Source organism: Hippocampus bargibanti, linkage group LG14, assembly GCF_051943395.1.
Source record: "Hippocampus bargibanti isolate YZ-2025 linkage group LG14, ASM5194339v1, whole genome shotgun sequence".
Classification (NCBI taxonomy): domain Eukaryota; kingdom Metazoa; phylum Chordata; class Actinopteri; order Syngnathiformes; family Syngnathidae; genus Hippocampus; species Hippocampus bargibanti.
The window spans coordinates 1,702,991-1,716,986 of NC_142747.1; the positions used below are offsets into that span (position 1 = coordinate 1,702,991).

Sequence of the window (13,996 nt, forward strand, 5' to 3'; positions counted from 1 at the left end):
TATTGCCTGGACATTTTAGGCATTTGTGAAATGACGTGGACGGGGGAGAGTCACCCCAACACCTTGCAACCATGAAAGAGCAGTTCAGTATGTTGAGACTGTAGAAGCAGTTATAGGCTGAATGAGGAGTACCAACAAAGAAAGATGGATAACAGAATACAACTGGCAGTTGATTGATGAAAGTTAAAAAAAATGTGGTCAAGATAAAAAGAGAACAAAAGAGGAGGTTCCAGGGCTGGAGGATGGAAGATGAAGAGTACGGGCGCTTGGACAGAGCAATGAAGAAGAGCTGCACAAAGGACAAAAGACAGTGGTGAGAAGAGAAAGCAAAAGAGGCACAGGAGGCAGCACAGAAGAACACACTCTATACAACATCTACAAGCTACCCAACTCCAGGAGCAGCTCTTGCGTGCCAATCAGGAGCAAAGATAGAAGGATACTAGGTAATTTTGGATACTCCTAAGTGACGAGGAACAATAGCAAGATGAGTAAAACACTTCAGGGAGGTCCTCAACCAACCAATGCTTCCCATTCTCTTCAATTTCAATTCTATTTAGTTTCAATTTCTTCTATTTAGTGTGTGTGAATGTGTGTTTGTGTGGCTGGGGGAAGTGTGTCTACTCAAGCAAGAGAGTGTCAGGGGCATTCCGAATGTGACGTCACTTAGGGCATCGTCATCAACTCGAAAACAAGACTTCATGAATATTCAGCTCGAGGTCTTAAAACATAAAAGGTTACAAATCTATCAATTCCAAGAAAGACAACCCGTTAAAATGTCTACATACTGTTGGTTTATGGATGTTGGTGCTTGGGACGTCTACGGGAGTGGTATTCAAATCAAGACTATATTTTACTAATTTATCACTTAAATTTGCATATACCCAATAAATAGCTTGGCAGAGGGCTGCAAAACATGGCGTCAGTCAGGAATGGCTGCGTGCCCTGCTAGCAGTAAGACGATTAATCTTCCTGTGTTAGAGCCTTTGTTCAGTGTCCGAACAGACTTCTCTGACAGAAAAGCACAAAAATCCAATACAGTAGACTAAATAAAACAGTAAATTAACCTGAGATTTGTTGATGACATGGTTGGCCTCCAGTTGACTTGAGAATTTCACCCCGAGTTCTGAGGAGAAGGATTTCATTGGTGATAGCGTCCCTGATGTCAGAACAATGCTGTGTACTGTCCCAATTAAATCAGAAAAAGCCTATAAATGACATAATACAAAGAACAATTACCAATTAACATCTTTTCATATTAGATTACACTCAGAGCTCCAGTCATCCCTGTGTATTCATCACTTTGTGACAGACATTGATAAGAAGGTTACAGACATTTCCAAGGTGGCTACAATGCTACACAACATTCCGGAAGTTGATACACACAAAACCAGTCGATGAAGAGGCTGACGTGAATTGAGATGGGCATTGCTTCTGTTGATTTTAAGTTTTGTGGGTGGCAAAAGTTCAATTGAGACAACTAGAATTGTAAACAGTTCCACTTTTAATATTAAAATACTTCACTGAAAGACAGAAGGGTATCCAGTAGTGATGTGCCCGACTGTGCCGATACGATTGAGGAGTACTTTTGCTGGATTGCCGTGACAATTGTAGCGATCGGCGGCAGCATTGTCGTTGACGACAACCAGCAGTTGAGACGAACTGGATTTGAGCCAAAATGGTCTTTGTAAGATCGGTTCACATTTTTTCCTGTATAAAAGATGTAGTACGCCGTACAGTGACACCTTGGCTTATGAACTTAATTGATTCCCAGACAGTGTGTAAGGCGAAAAGTGTGCATCCCAAAAATTATTTTCCCATTGGAAACCATTAAAATTAGAAGAATCCGTTCCCAGGTCCCCATAAAACATAATTTATGTATAATAAATAAAATTTTATGTATAATAAATGTGCTATGGTATTCTAATTAAAGAAATAAACTGTACTATATTATAAAGTTGTTTTATTTATCTTTGTGATGCTCGTTGATGGCTTGATGGAATGGAGTGGCCGGTTTCATCAGCATTAAACACTTGATGAGGAACGTAGCCTTCTTCTGTCACCATCTTGAGGAATGATCCCTTGTATGTGCTTTCTCTGTGATAATTTTGCCTAGTTCCTCATTAATTGTTTAGCTGGGTTGATAGCTTTTTGCAACAAGTGTACAGATGGCTTGTGCGGATTATTTGTGGAGCATGATTGATGGGATATTGTAACCTTCCAGTCTACACTCTGCTTTTCAACTATCAAAGTTGAAACAAGTCCAAATTTCAGTTTTCTATCCATTTTCTCACCATTTCAGTTTTTTTCACTTTTGTTTTTTTTGTTTCAAGCTCTGTCGTCTCCTTTTCATGTGTGTGTGTGGGTGTGTGTTTTCTCACTCTCTCTCAGTCGTCTGCCTGTTTCTTTAATGTTTACCCTCCCCCTCACTGTTGCGTTCTTGACCAATCACGTGGTTTTAAACCAAAGACGCCATTTTGTTTTGGGGAGAACGGCCTCAGTCTCTCTCTGTCTGTAACCCCCAACCCCTCCTCACTGCTGCATTCTTGACCGATCACGTGGCTTTAATCAAAGACTGGGGGCGGGGAATAGAGGACCAAAATCGTCGGCCACCATTTTTTTGTTAGGAGAACGGGCTAGTTCGCGAACGACACATCTCTCATTGTGGCTGTGGATGCCAAGGGGTTCGTAAACTGAGGTATCACTGTATATCATTTGAAATGCTAAAAAAAAATTCCAAAACGTGTAAAATATGGGGAAAACGTATAAGTTGACAGGTATTAATCGGATTTGTTCTGCTTTGTTCATAACGAAAAAGAAGAGAACATCCCCTGGCTAGGATCATTTTGTGCAGATCTCTGCTAAAAGGGTACACATTATAATAACAATTATCAGAGCGAATATATAAGGTATACTTCAGTGACAACAAGGTGTATCACTGGTTTTAGCATATTCTATTTCCCCATTGTGGGACTATCAAAGGCTTCTGATTCTGATTCTACTAGCTGACATTTTAAAAGGTGAATGTAAACTTTGAAAGAACTTGGGTACCAGAAGAACACCTTTCCCTCAGCAAAAAAATGAAAGGTGTGTCTTGTTCCTTGTTTCTAGGTCAATGTCTAAAGTAAAGCAATTATGCTTTTAAGTAAAACACACACAGAGTGATTCACATCACAACTCCCTGCCTTGTATCACTCTCTGTCATGACAGTTATTATCCACATGATACCACAGTAGAGCAAGTGAGGCCCGATGATGCAAATGCAGTATCGCCAAAAAGTGAACTACTTGGGTGGAAAGTCTCATTGCTTCGATAAGGCCTCATATTCCCATCATTAGTATCCAGGGCAGCAATTTGTAAATTGTCTACCTTTGGTCATAAAAACGTATCCTGTGACTGTCAAGTGATCTTGAGAGTTTTCAAAGGCGCTTAGAAATCAAATGTATTATCATTATAATTATAAAATGACCATAAACAATAAAAAATAATAATGAATACATATATCAATAATATTGTCTACCTCTGGTCATAAAATACGAAAGTTACCACTGAAACACCCCCCAAAGAAAAACTAAAGTGGAAAACTCCGTTCAGAGGACACATGCAGCATATTTTATGTGAAAAGGGCTAGCCCCGTAAAAAGCGGATTTTAAATCACAATTAAGTTTGTGTTTTCTCAGTTTTAATGTGAATTAAGTCCAAAATATATACAGTATTTAATAACCTATTTCAAATAAACAAACAAATAAATACATAAAATAAACAAGCATTCCTAGAGTTGTTAACAAACCTTGCATAGAGAAAAAAATTGTCATAAAACTATTGTTAATTTTTCTAAACATAAAAATTGCTACATACAAGACATCAGGCTTCTAAATGCCGGAAAAAAATTCCAACAACTTTAAAACAATGAGTCTGCTGAATAGGCTAAATACACACATTTTTATTATGTCCAGTATGTGAGTCACAATGAGGCCTGTCATAAAAAATATTATTTGGACTCATGATTGTTTTTGGTGGTTTTTTTCCTGCTCAGACGAAATAAATTGTTATTTTGAAATCTGCCATATTGTGTCTTGATTATGTTCCAGCTCCAGCTGTAGTGAAGGGAGTTTCGCCTCCAGCATGAGCATCTGTGGCTCATTTCCTAATCAAGCCAAGATTTGTAATTAAGGACTCTGCTCCGAATTCTGCTATTCCATAGGATTGTATTTTTAGAGGTATTTTTCTTGATCACTTGATACCAGCTCTCGTTAAAACTCTTGTTTGTAAGTAGGGGAGTAAAGGGGAGTAAAAGAAGCCATTTTCTTCTTCTTTTTCTTTTCCTTACGGCTTTTCCCCTCAGGGGTCACCACAGCGAATAAATGTCCTCCATCTATCCCGGTTTTGTGCATCCTCTTCTTTCACACCAGCAACCTTCATGTCCTCTTTGACCACATCCAGAAACCTCTTCGGTCTTCCTCTCGGTCTCCTGCCTGGCAGTTCAAGGCTCAGCATCCTACTCTCGATATAGTCACTCTCTCTCCTCTGGACATGTCCAAACCATCTCAGTCTGGCCTCTCTGACTTTCTCTGCAAAGCCTCTAATATGAGTTGTCCCTCTAATGTACTCATTCCTGATCCTATCCAATCTGGTCACTCCCAAAGAAAACCTCAACATCTTCAGCTCTGCTACCTCCAGCTCTGCTTCCTGTCTTTTCTTCAGTGGCACTGACTCCAGTCCAAACATCATGGCTGGTCTCACCACCGTTTTATACACTCCAAGCATTCATGAAGCTAGACTAAGAGCAGAAGTGAACTTTTGTGAGCAGCAGAATGGCTTTATGCCAAAAAAGAGTACGACAGATGCAGTGTTTGCTTTAAGAATGCTGATAGAGAAGTACAGAGAAGGTCAGAAGGAATTGCATTGTGTCTTTGTAGATCTGGAGAAAGCACATGACAGAGTGCCCAGAGAAGAGCTGTGGTATTGCATAAGGAAGTCTGGAGTGACCGAAAAGTATATCAGAGTGGTGCAAGACATGTGTCATGACTGTAAGACAGTTGTGAGGTGTGCTGTCGGTGTGACGGAGGTGAAGGTGGGACTTCACCAGGGGTCAGCTCTGAGCCCCTTCTTGTTTGCGATGGTGATGGACAGGCTGACAGACGATGTTAGACAAGAATCTCCTTGGACCATGATGTTTGCAGATGACATTGTGATCTGTAGCGAGAATGGGGAACAGATGGTGGATAAACTAGAGAGGTGGAGATATGCCCTCGAAAGGAGAGGAATGAAGATCAGTCATAGCAAGACGGAATATATGTGTGTGAATGAGAGGGATCCAAGTGCAACAGTGATGCTCCAGGGAGAAGAGATAAAGAAGGTGGAGGATTTTAAGTCCTTGGGGTCAACTGTCCAGAGCAATGGAGAGTGTGGAAAAGAGGTGAAGAAGTGTGTCCAGGCAGGCTGGAGCGGCTGGAGAAAAATGTCAGGTGTGATGTGTGATAGCAGGGTTTCAGCTAGGATGAAAGGAAATGTGTATAAAACTGTGGTGAGACCAGCCATGATGTTTGGACTGGAGACGGCGCCACTGAAGAAAAGACAGGTAGCAGAGCTGAAGATGTTGAGGTTTTCTTTGGGAGTGACCAGATTGGATAGGATCAAGAATGAGTACATTAGAGGGATAACTCATATTAGAGGCTTTGCAGAGAAAGTCAGAGAAGCCAGACTGAGATGGTTTGGACATGTCCAGAGGAGAGAGAGTGACTATATCGGGAGAAGGATGCTGGGCCTTGAACTTCCAGGCAGGAGACCGAGAGGAAGACCGAAGAGGAGGTTTATGGATGTGGTCAAAAAGGACACGAAGGTAGCTGATGTGAGAGAACAGGATGCACAAAACCGGGATAGATGGAGGACATTGATTCGATGTGGCGACCCCTGAGGGGAAAAGCCGAAAGGAAAAGAAGAAGACATACACACACACACACACACACACACACACACACACATACATATACACACACACACATATACACACACACACATACACACACATATACAGTAAAGTCTCGTTATATCGATATTCTCGGGAGTCGGAAAAAATATCGATATAACCGGACTATCGATATATCCGATGCGGCATGTGAATTTTCTCCTTGCGTTCATAGAAATAGTATCGTAATAAGCAGTACTATCGATATAACCGATATCGATATAACGAGACTTTACTGTACACACACTCACACATATATATATACACACACATACACACACACACACACACACACACACACACACACACACACACACACACACACACACACACACACACACACACACATATATATATATATATATATATATATATCTCCCTACTGTATCAAGTACAAATGCAGTCTCACCACGGCAGGATTGAGGCACCAGAAACACAGTGACAGAGATTCAGTCTTCACTCTGACTCGATGTTGTCTGCCTCGTTGGACCATGGACCCCTGTGCATTAGGCTTGGCTTTGGTCGGCCAAGTACATGTCTTTTGAAGTACAACTCTGTAGTCTTCAGAATATCTATAAATGCCCAGACACAAAGACAACAATTACAACAATTAGATTCACACCCTTTACATGCATATTTGCCATTCAGTCGGCATGAAAGTATCAGCACCGGGAACTGGTGCTACCAAAAGTCAACAAATCGACTGTAATTGTATGTAAGGACAGGAAGAAAAAAATAATGGAATGATGGATGCGATTTGTTAGCAACATTCAGTTCAGATCTGTAATGCAGTATTGTCAAATAACAAATTGGCTTTTATGTTTTGTTTTGACTCAAACCTGCAGTTATCTCTGAAAAGGAAGTCAAGAACCATGAATAGTCCTTTGAGGATGATGGATGTTGAGGAGCTTATAGTTGGGACCGGCATCATGTGCTCTTTCCCATTTACGAATTCCACAATCTCGTCCCTTTCCAGCACTGCAGCCAGATTTTGCTGCAATATGTGAGAAATAAATGTTAATAACAAAACTGTGACTTTTATTGACAATTTTCTTGATGATACACGCCCACGAAGATCCGTGCCGCGTCTTCGTCCACCCCAGGCCGAGTCCCGTTCCCATCAGGCCGCCGCCCGTCGTATGCTGGAGAGGCAGCGGTTGCCGTCTCCACCATTGTTCCCGGGTGAGTGGACCTTTTGGGAGACTGTTGGGACTTCTGGAAGGAGCCCCTTGAAGGGGGGATACTGTCATGATCTGGTTGATGACCAACGGGTGGCGCTGTCGGCCCCGCCTGCACCTGCACAGGTGCTGGTCGTCCCGATCAGTGGCGGACTGCAACGTTCGGATTGGCGACCAACGGGTAGCGACGTAAGCCCTGCCTGCAGCCTCACAGGTGCTGGTCGTTTTAATCAGTGACACTTAAAAGGACTCACGGCACGACCATCCGGTGTCGGTTCATTGTTTTTGTTGCATGCATTGTGTATGCTGTGCATGTGTTTGTTTAACCTTGGCGGACTTTTACTTTTGGTCTTCTTTTAATACTTTGTATTTTTTCCATTCAGATGATTTTGATGTTTTACATTTTGTTCCTGCTGACCTTTATTTTAATACAATTTGTCAAACAACCTCCTGCTCACTCCTGCCTGCTTTTTGGGATCCGCAGCCGCCATCACCACCTTGCAAAACGTGACAAAGACCCTTTGTGGCTACAGAACAAGCAACTGACTATAAATCTTTCATATGCGACCAAATTTGCATTGCTCTCTGTGAAACATTCCAGGGCTATTTTGTTAAAAAAAAAAAAAAACAGTGAGCACTTTTAACTGAAGTTAGATCAGCTTTTGAGATCAAGGCAATGCAACATTTTTAAGAATTTACTTTTGGGTTTAGGCTATGGCTTCAATAAAAGTTTTTTTAATGTCTCTGCCTGTTTCATACACCACCAAAGTGAAACAAAGAATCAGGCCTATGTTGTTAATAATTGTTATGTGGCAGTGGTATGCCATTGTTTCAAAATTCCAAAATAAACAAATACAACAATGGAGATTTTGTCTAACCATGCGTGTCCAAAATTCTGACCTTTCGTGCATATTTAGACCCCTAAAAATGAGTGTTTTCTTAGAGAACCGCACGCCACAGCAACAGCATTTTGCAAAAACATCAGGACATCTAGCAGACAAATATGAATTGATGTAATTATCCCGCGGGGGAGCAAAAAAATGCCAAAGTATAAAACAGATTTCCAGGAGCCAGTTGGTGGCACTACCACAACAATACATGAAAATATATTATCTATCTAGTGCTAGAGCTGTGACAATTAAAGCTCTATGAAGAACATCCGTCCATCCATCCATTTTCCCACCATTTATCCAAAGTCGAGTCGTGTGGGCAGCAGCATTAATAATAATAATACATTTTATTACTAAGCGCCTTGCAAAGCTCTTAAGGACACTTCACAATCACAAAACAAGGACAAAAATGAAACCACAGATAAAATTAGAATTAGAAGGGCAGACTTCCCTCTCCCCAGCCAGTTCGTCTACCTATTCCTGGTAGGTCCCATTGAAATCCTGAGTCACCGGGGTGACATAGTGATAGAGTGTTTATGCACATTAGTAAACATATTACGTTATTTCATGTTTAGATTAAGTAAACATATGTTTTTTCATGTTTAGCTTAGTATATATTATGAATTGTGCACGTTTAATTTCAGTCTAATTTAGTTAAATAAAACTATCAGTCTTATTAGTACAATAGCCGTGGAAGGAAAAAAGCAGCGGCTCCAACTTCAATCTAAGACCCGCCCAACACTGAGTTGCTCGTAACCGATTGGACGGGAAAGGTCGACTTGTTCGCAACTGATTGGACAACAGATCGCCACTCTGTACGTTTAAAACTTGTAGGAGCGGGAGCTCGTTCTCTTTTGCTCTCTTGCTTACTCTTTGTTCTTTGTGCTCTTGTGCTCATGTCTTCGTCCCACCGAGAGGAGAAGTGCTTTCTCTGCCTCATTAGAATAAAGTAGATGTTTGTCCACCATCTATTGTACTTGCTGATATTTTTATCAAGTGAACTCCAGACAATGCGCGAACCAGGAGAGACAAACGAAGTTTTAATCGGACATTAATTGGTGCCGAAAAACCCGTGCTACGTCGACCAGCCTTTGCTCGAGGACCACAACCTGGGTGACCAGTCAAAGCGAGACGGGAGCTAAAGAAGCTCCTGGCGATTGACCCGTTTATGATTTTTTCGACGGGAGGCCCGCATTGAGATGCGCGTCAAATCTGCGCTTTGATTGGGACAACCTACGGAAGAAACGAAGTTTTTTTTTTCGTTCTTCACTAAAGCCTGTTCGCGGAAAATCCTCCACGCGAGAGACAGAAGGAATCACAACTTTCTGGTGGCAGTTGTGCTCCTCGCGTTCTGGCTGAAGGACTACACGGCAGCATTCAAAAGTTCACTAAGTAAGTAGCGCGCTAGCTAGCAGCCATTGTTTGAATGCATTGTGAGACCTCCTGGCCAGAGAGTCTCTTTTCCACTTGACTCACGTACGGACCGGTGTGAAGCGATTTTCGTTAGGCAAGGTGGCCAAATGAGAATACGTGTGCCGGTGGAGGAGTGCATATTAAGGTGCACGCAATATCCACACGCCGAAATGTGAATCGGAAGTTTTCCAGCGAAAGAATATTGTTCACAAGGTGGTGATAGCTGGGATTCAGTTTGTGTGGTGGACCGCTTTTAGTCTGTAGAGCGGAAGTGTTTTAGGGCAGCTGCTATTGTACTGAGTCGAGAGGAAAGAAATAAGATCAAAAATACATTCTTAACTTGGTTTGTCTATGCTAGCATCGTGGCTCAGAGAAAGTTCTTTGTCTCGGAGAGAAGAAAGGGTGGGGGCGAAGTCATTTGAGCCGTTGGTGTGTGTGTGTGGTGTGCGTGTGTGCGTAAGAGCATTCCTTGTGTGTGTGCGTGAACGCGCATCCTGGCTGAGGATTGGCGCGAATCACGCCCTTTGTTCTTGGGTTTGAATCAACATCGCGAGGTGTGCTTCCTTTCTTGTGATAGTTGAAGAAGGAATTTGTTGTTGCAATCGTGAAAATGGGTGCTATTTTTTCTAAAAAGACCCCAATTCATAGGGACGTAGAGTTTATGTCCAAAAAGTTCCCAGGTAGCGAACTTTATTGCAAGAAGTGGATGGACTGTAGTACGTTCTCTGGTTCTTTGCAACTACAGCCTCTGAAGGAAGTTTTGTTTCTATTGAAACTTCAGGAAGCATCCGCGATGAAAAAATCTCTTGGAAAGATACGTGCCGAGATAATTGCCTGCGAAGCTTGGATTGCGCAAGCAAAAATCAGAGAGAGAGAAATGGAAGCCAAACGGATGAAAAAAGAGGAGAAAGCGATAGTTGCAATGTCTTCCAAAGTGAGCTCTGACGATGAAACTGTGGCTTCGTCTGTTGCACGTCCCAATGAAAAGTTGGTGGAAAATGGAGAGCAGCCATTGTTTCAAACCCCAGGGCTCCCCCACGGGAGGCGAGGGGGAGAGGCGGGGGGCTGCCCCGAGCAGGCGCCACGACAACCCCCCTCCTACCACTCCTTCTACCCATCCTCCGCGGAGCTGAAGAAGGGGGAGGACGCCATTTGTTCAACCCCTGTGGGGCGGGTGGGCCCCCCTGCGTGGGCCCCCCAGGTGATGACTCCAAATGTCTGTTGGGCAGACCAGCAGAATGGAGCGCTTATGACCCCTACTGGAGGAATACGAGGATTACAACCTGAGATGGCAAATCAGATTGCCGCTGATTGTGTCTCTTCGCGTACGAGGAGCAAAGCAAATTGTTCTGGACAATTGTATCCGTTTGAAGAGTTGAATGGAATTGAAATGAATAATGGAAGCGACTGTGACGTTTTGCCACTCATTCAGGTAGCAAATCCTAATTCTTCAAGCATACATGATCAAACTATCTTGGTTTATCGGCCATGGGGCGACAGTGATGTTGCAGAGGCGTGTAAAGGACTAGGTAATGTTGTTGAAAATGCAGAAAGTTGGACTGAGAATTTTGAGGAATTATGTGCTTCTTATCAGTTGAATGGACAAGAAACACTTAAGGTTTTCAGGAGATGCTTGGGACATCATTGGAATCGGGTGAAAGGTGACTTCACTGGGAAAACATCGATGGGAACAAATATGACGTACGAGGAAGCAACAACCCAACGAAGATTGGTTTGTGAAAACATCCGAACATTATGGAAGAAAACACCAAACTTTGGCTTGATTCAGAATTGTAGACAGTTACGTGGGGAAGATATTAACATTTTTCGGGGACGCTTGGAAAATGTTTTTCGAAACCACTGCTGTATTCCTGAATCTGCTGATGAGAATTCTATATATGTCAACCAATTCAAGCAAACATTTTTGCAGAATTTGACGCCGGAAATTGGAGATTTCATTCGCAAACATTATGTCCAACACCGGACTGGAAGGTTGGTTGATCTCATGGAATGGGCAATACACGCCCAAGAAGTGGTGAGAAAAAAGTGGGGAAATGGTGCAGATTCGCCGATGGAACATGTGATGGCATCTACCATGGGTAACATAATGGAGAACGTGTTATACCAGGATCGGATGAAGAGACGGATGCCGCACAATGATCGATGCTACAGTTGTGGCAGTGTAGGGCATATGGCTCGCCACTGCAAAAAGAAACCTATACCGAAAAGGAAACATGGGAAATCTTACAGACCTCCACCATATAATACGCGATATGGTGAAGGACATAAAACAAAACATTCAGATTGACGCGAGGAACCCCATTTCAACACTGATGACAACAGTCACAACAGTGAGAAATGGGAATCAATAAAACCGGTTGAAATCTTGGATTTGACTAATGTGTTTGCCTTAACCTTACCGGAAAACGAAAAACCTTATTATTGGCTAAAAATCGGGAAAAAGGATGTCAAATTTCTTTGCGATAGTGGTGCATGCAGATCAGTGTTAAGAGACACCATTCCAGGTGTCACTCCGAGTCGACAACAAATTTTTGTGGTATCTGCAGATGGGAAAGTGACATTGTTACCGATTTCTAAACCAATAAAAATTTTAGATGAGGGACTAAGTCCATACAAGGTCACTATGGTCTTGAGTGGAGAGTGTCCTATAAATTTGTTGGGGAGAGACCTGTTACAAAAATTGCAAATAGCTTTAATACCAACAGAAGAAGGGTATAAACCCAAAAAAGTGAATTTTCTGGAGTCCTTCGTAGTTGACGCTATGGGGGACCCAGTAAAGGTCGATTCACTAGAATTATGACTGATGGCCACTTTAGGGGCGGAGGACTTTCCAGACGTCCCTGCCACCCTTTGGTCATCGGGAAAAACTGATGTGGGCTTACTTAAAACAGCGAAACCAGTTGAAGTATTGCCTAAAACGACTTATCGACCAAGACTTAAACAATATCCATTAAAACAGGACGCTATTATTGGCATCACCCCTGTAATACGGGATATGGTGAAAGCTGGTATTTTGATTGAAGACCCAACTTGTGAATGTAATACACCGATATTTCCTGTTAAAAAAGTGGAATCTGGAGTTTGGAGAATGGTGCATGATTTACGACAGGTAAATAAATCCATACAATCACGTGCTCCGTGTGTGCCAGACCCGCACACATTATTGAACAGTTTAAAACCTGACAAAAAATGGTTTACAGTGATTGATTTGAGCAATGCCTTTTTCTCCATTCCGTTACACAAAAATTCACGTCATTGGTTCGGATTTACATTTAATGGGAAAAAATATACATATACAAGATTACCACAAGGGTTTACAGATAGTCCTACAATTTTTTCACAGGAAATGTCTTCGTGCATTGCTGATTTTAAACATCCTGAATCTTCTCAGATTCTTTTGTATGTTGACGACATCTTAATTGCTTCACCGACTGAAGATGAGAACAAGACTGTATCAATAGCTTTGTTCCAATATTTAGCGAATACAGGTAACAAAGCTTCTTTGGATAAATTGCAGTTCTGTCAACAAGAAGTAGTTTTCTTAGGACATCTTTTGTCAAGAAAGGGAAGAGAGTTGACAACTAAGAGAAAACAGACAATTTTGCAGGTTCCTCGACCTAAGACGAAAAAACAGATGATGACGTTTTTGGGACTGTGCAATTATTGCAGAACTTGGATTCCGCATTATGCACAAGTTACCCAACCATTATTGACACCTATATACCAAGACGAAATGGCACTGAAAGACTCTATTCAGTGGACCGAAGAGGGCAGTAAAGCATTTACAGAATTAAAAAATTTGATAGCAAACACTAGCGTCTTAGCTTTACCTGACTATGACAAACCTTTTGTTCAAACAGTTGACTGCAAAGACAAATACATGACTTCAGTCCTGTTACAAAAGCATGGACAAAAGCTGAGACCAGTTGCATTTTATTCTAAAAGAATAATTCAGATCCAGGCGCTTTGTTGGCAAAATGGTTGTGTGAAATGTTGTACAACAACAAAGAGGTCCACAGCACGTGTACTGCCGCAGTCCTGTGTTCCCTTTGCAGGAACAGAGAGGCTGCTGGGCTCCCCGAAGGCGCTGATCAAGGTCTGCACCAAAGTCGGAGGGGCCATTCACCGTGCTGATAACCACGCCAACTGCCATCAAAATCGCCGAGAGGTCCACCTGGGTGCATCAAAGCCACTGCAAAATCGTTCACCAACCAGATCCGGAGCAGGTGGAAGAGAGACGGAGCCAAACCACTCAATAGCCATGGGTTTGGTCCACATCATCTTGCTGTATGAATTAGTGGAGGCAATCCAGATGACGCACGTAAAGCCTCCCATTCCATCAGCCTGCCAGACTCCACCATTGCAACCAACGATGACAGAAAAGTGCCCTAGCATGGCACATCCTGTAGCCTGCTTGCCACTACAAGATGCAGGAATCATCTCATTTCCTCTTAACATCCTCAGGAACGAAGCACGACAAACGGGAAGTGATTACCCTCATGGTTCTTGGTACGCTCGTATCAAGTCAG

General features: G+C 42.4%; 1 protein-coding gene across 10 annotated transcripts in view; it reads right to left on the reverse strand.

Moving 5' to 3' along the window:
* brip1 (BRCA1 interacting DNA helicase 1) overlaps window positions 1-13,996 on the reverse strand; it is a 106,240-nt gene that overhangs the window by 72,041 nt on the left and 20,203 nt on the right. For all 10 annotated transcript variants that reach the window (XM_089013311.1, XM_089013308.1, XM_089013312.1 and 7 more), the window contains exons 10-12: window positions 6,805-6,959; window positions 6,375-6,537; window positions 1,065-1,205 (exon numbers count right to left, since the gene is read on the reverse strand). In XM_089013311.1, coding sequence (XP_088869437.1) covers window positions 1,065-1,205; window positions 6,375-6,537; window positions 6,805-6,959 — 459 coding nt within the window. The remainder of the gene's footprint in view (window positions 1-1,064; window positions 1,206-6,374; window positions 6,538-6,804; window positions 6,960-13,996) is intronic.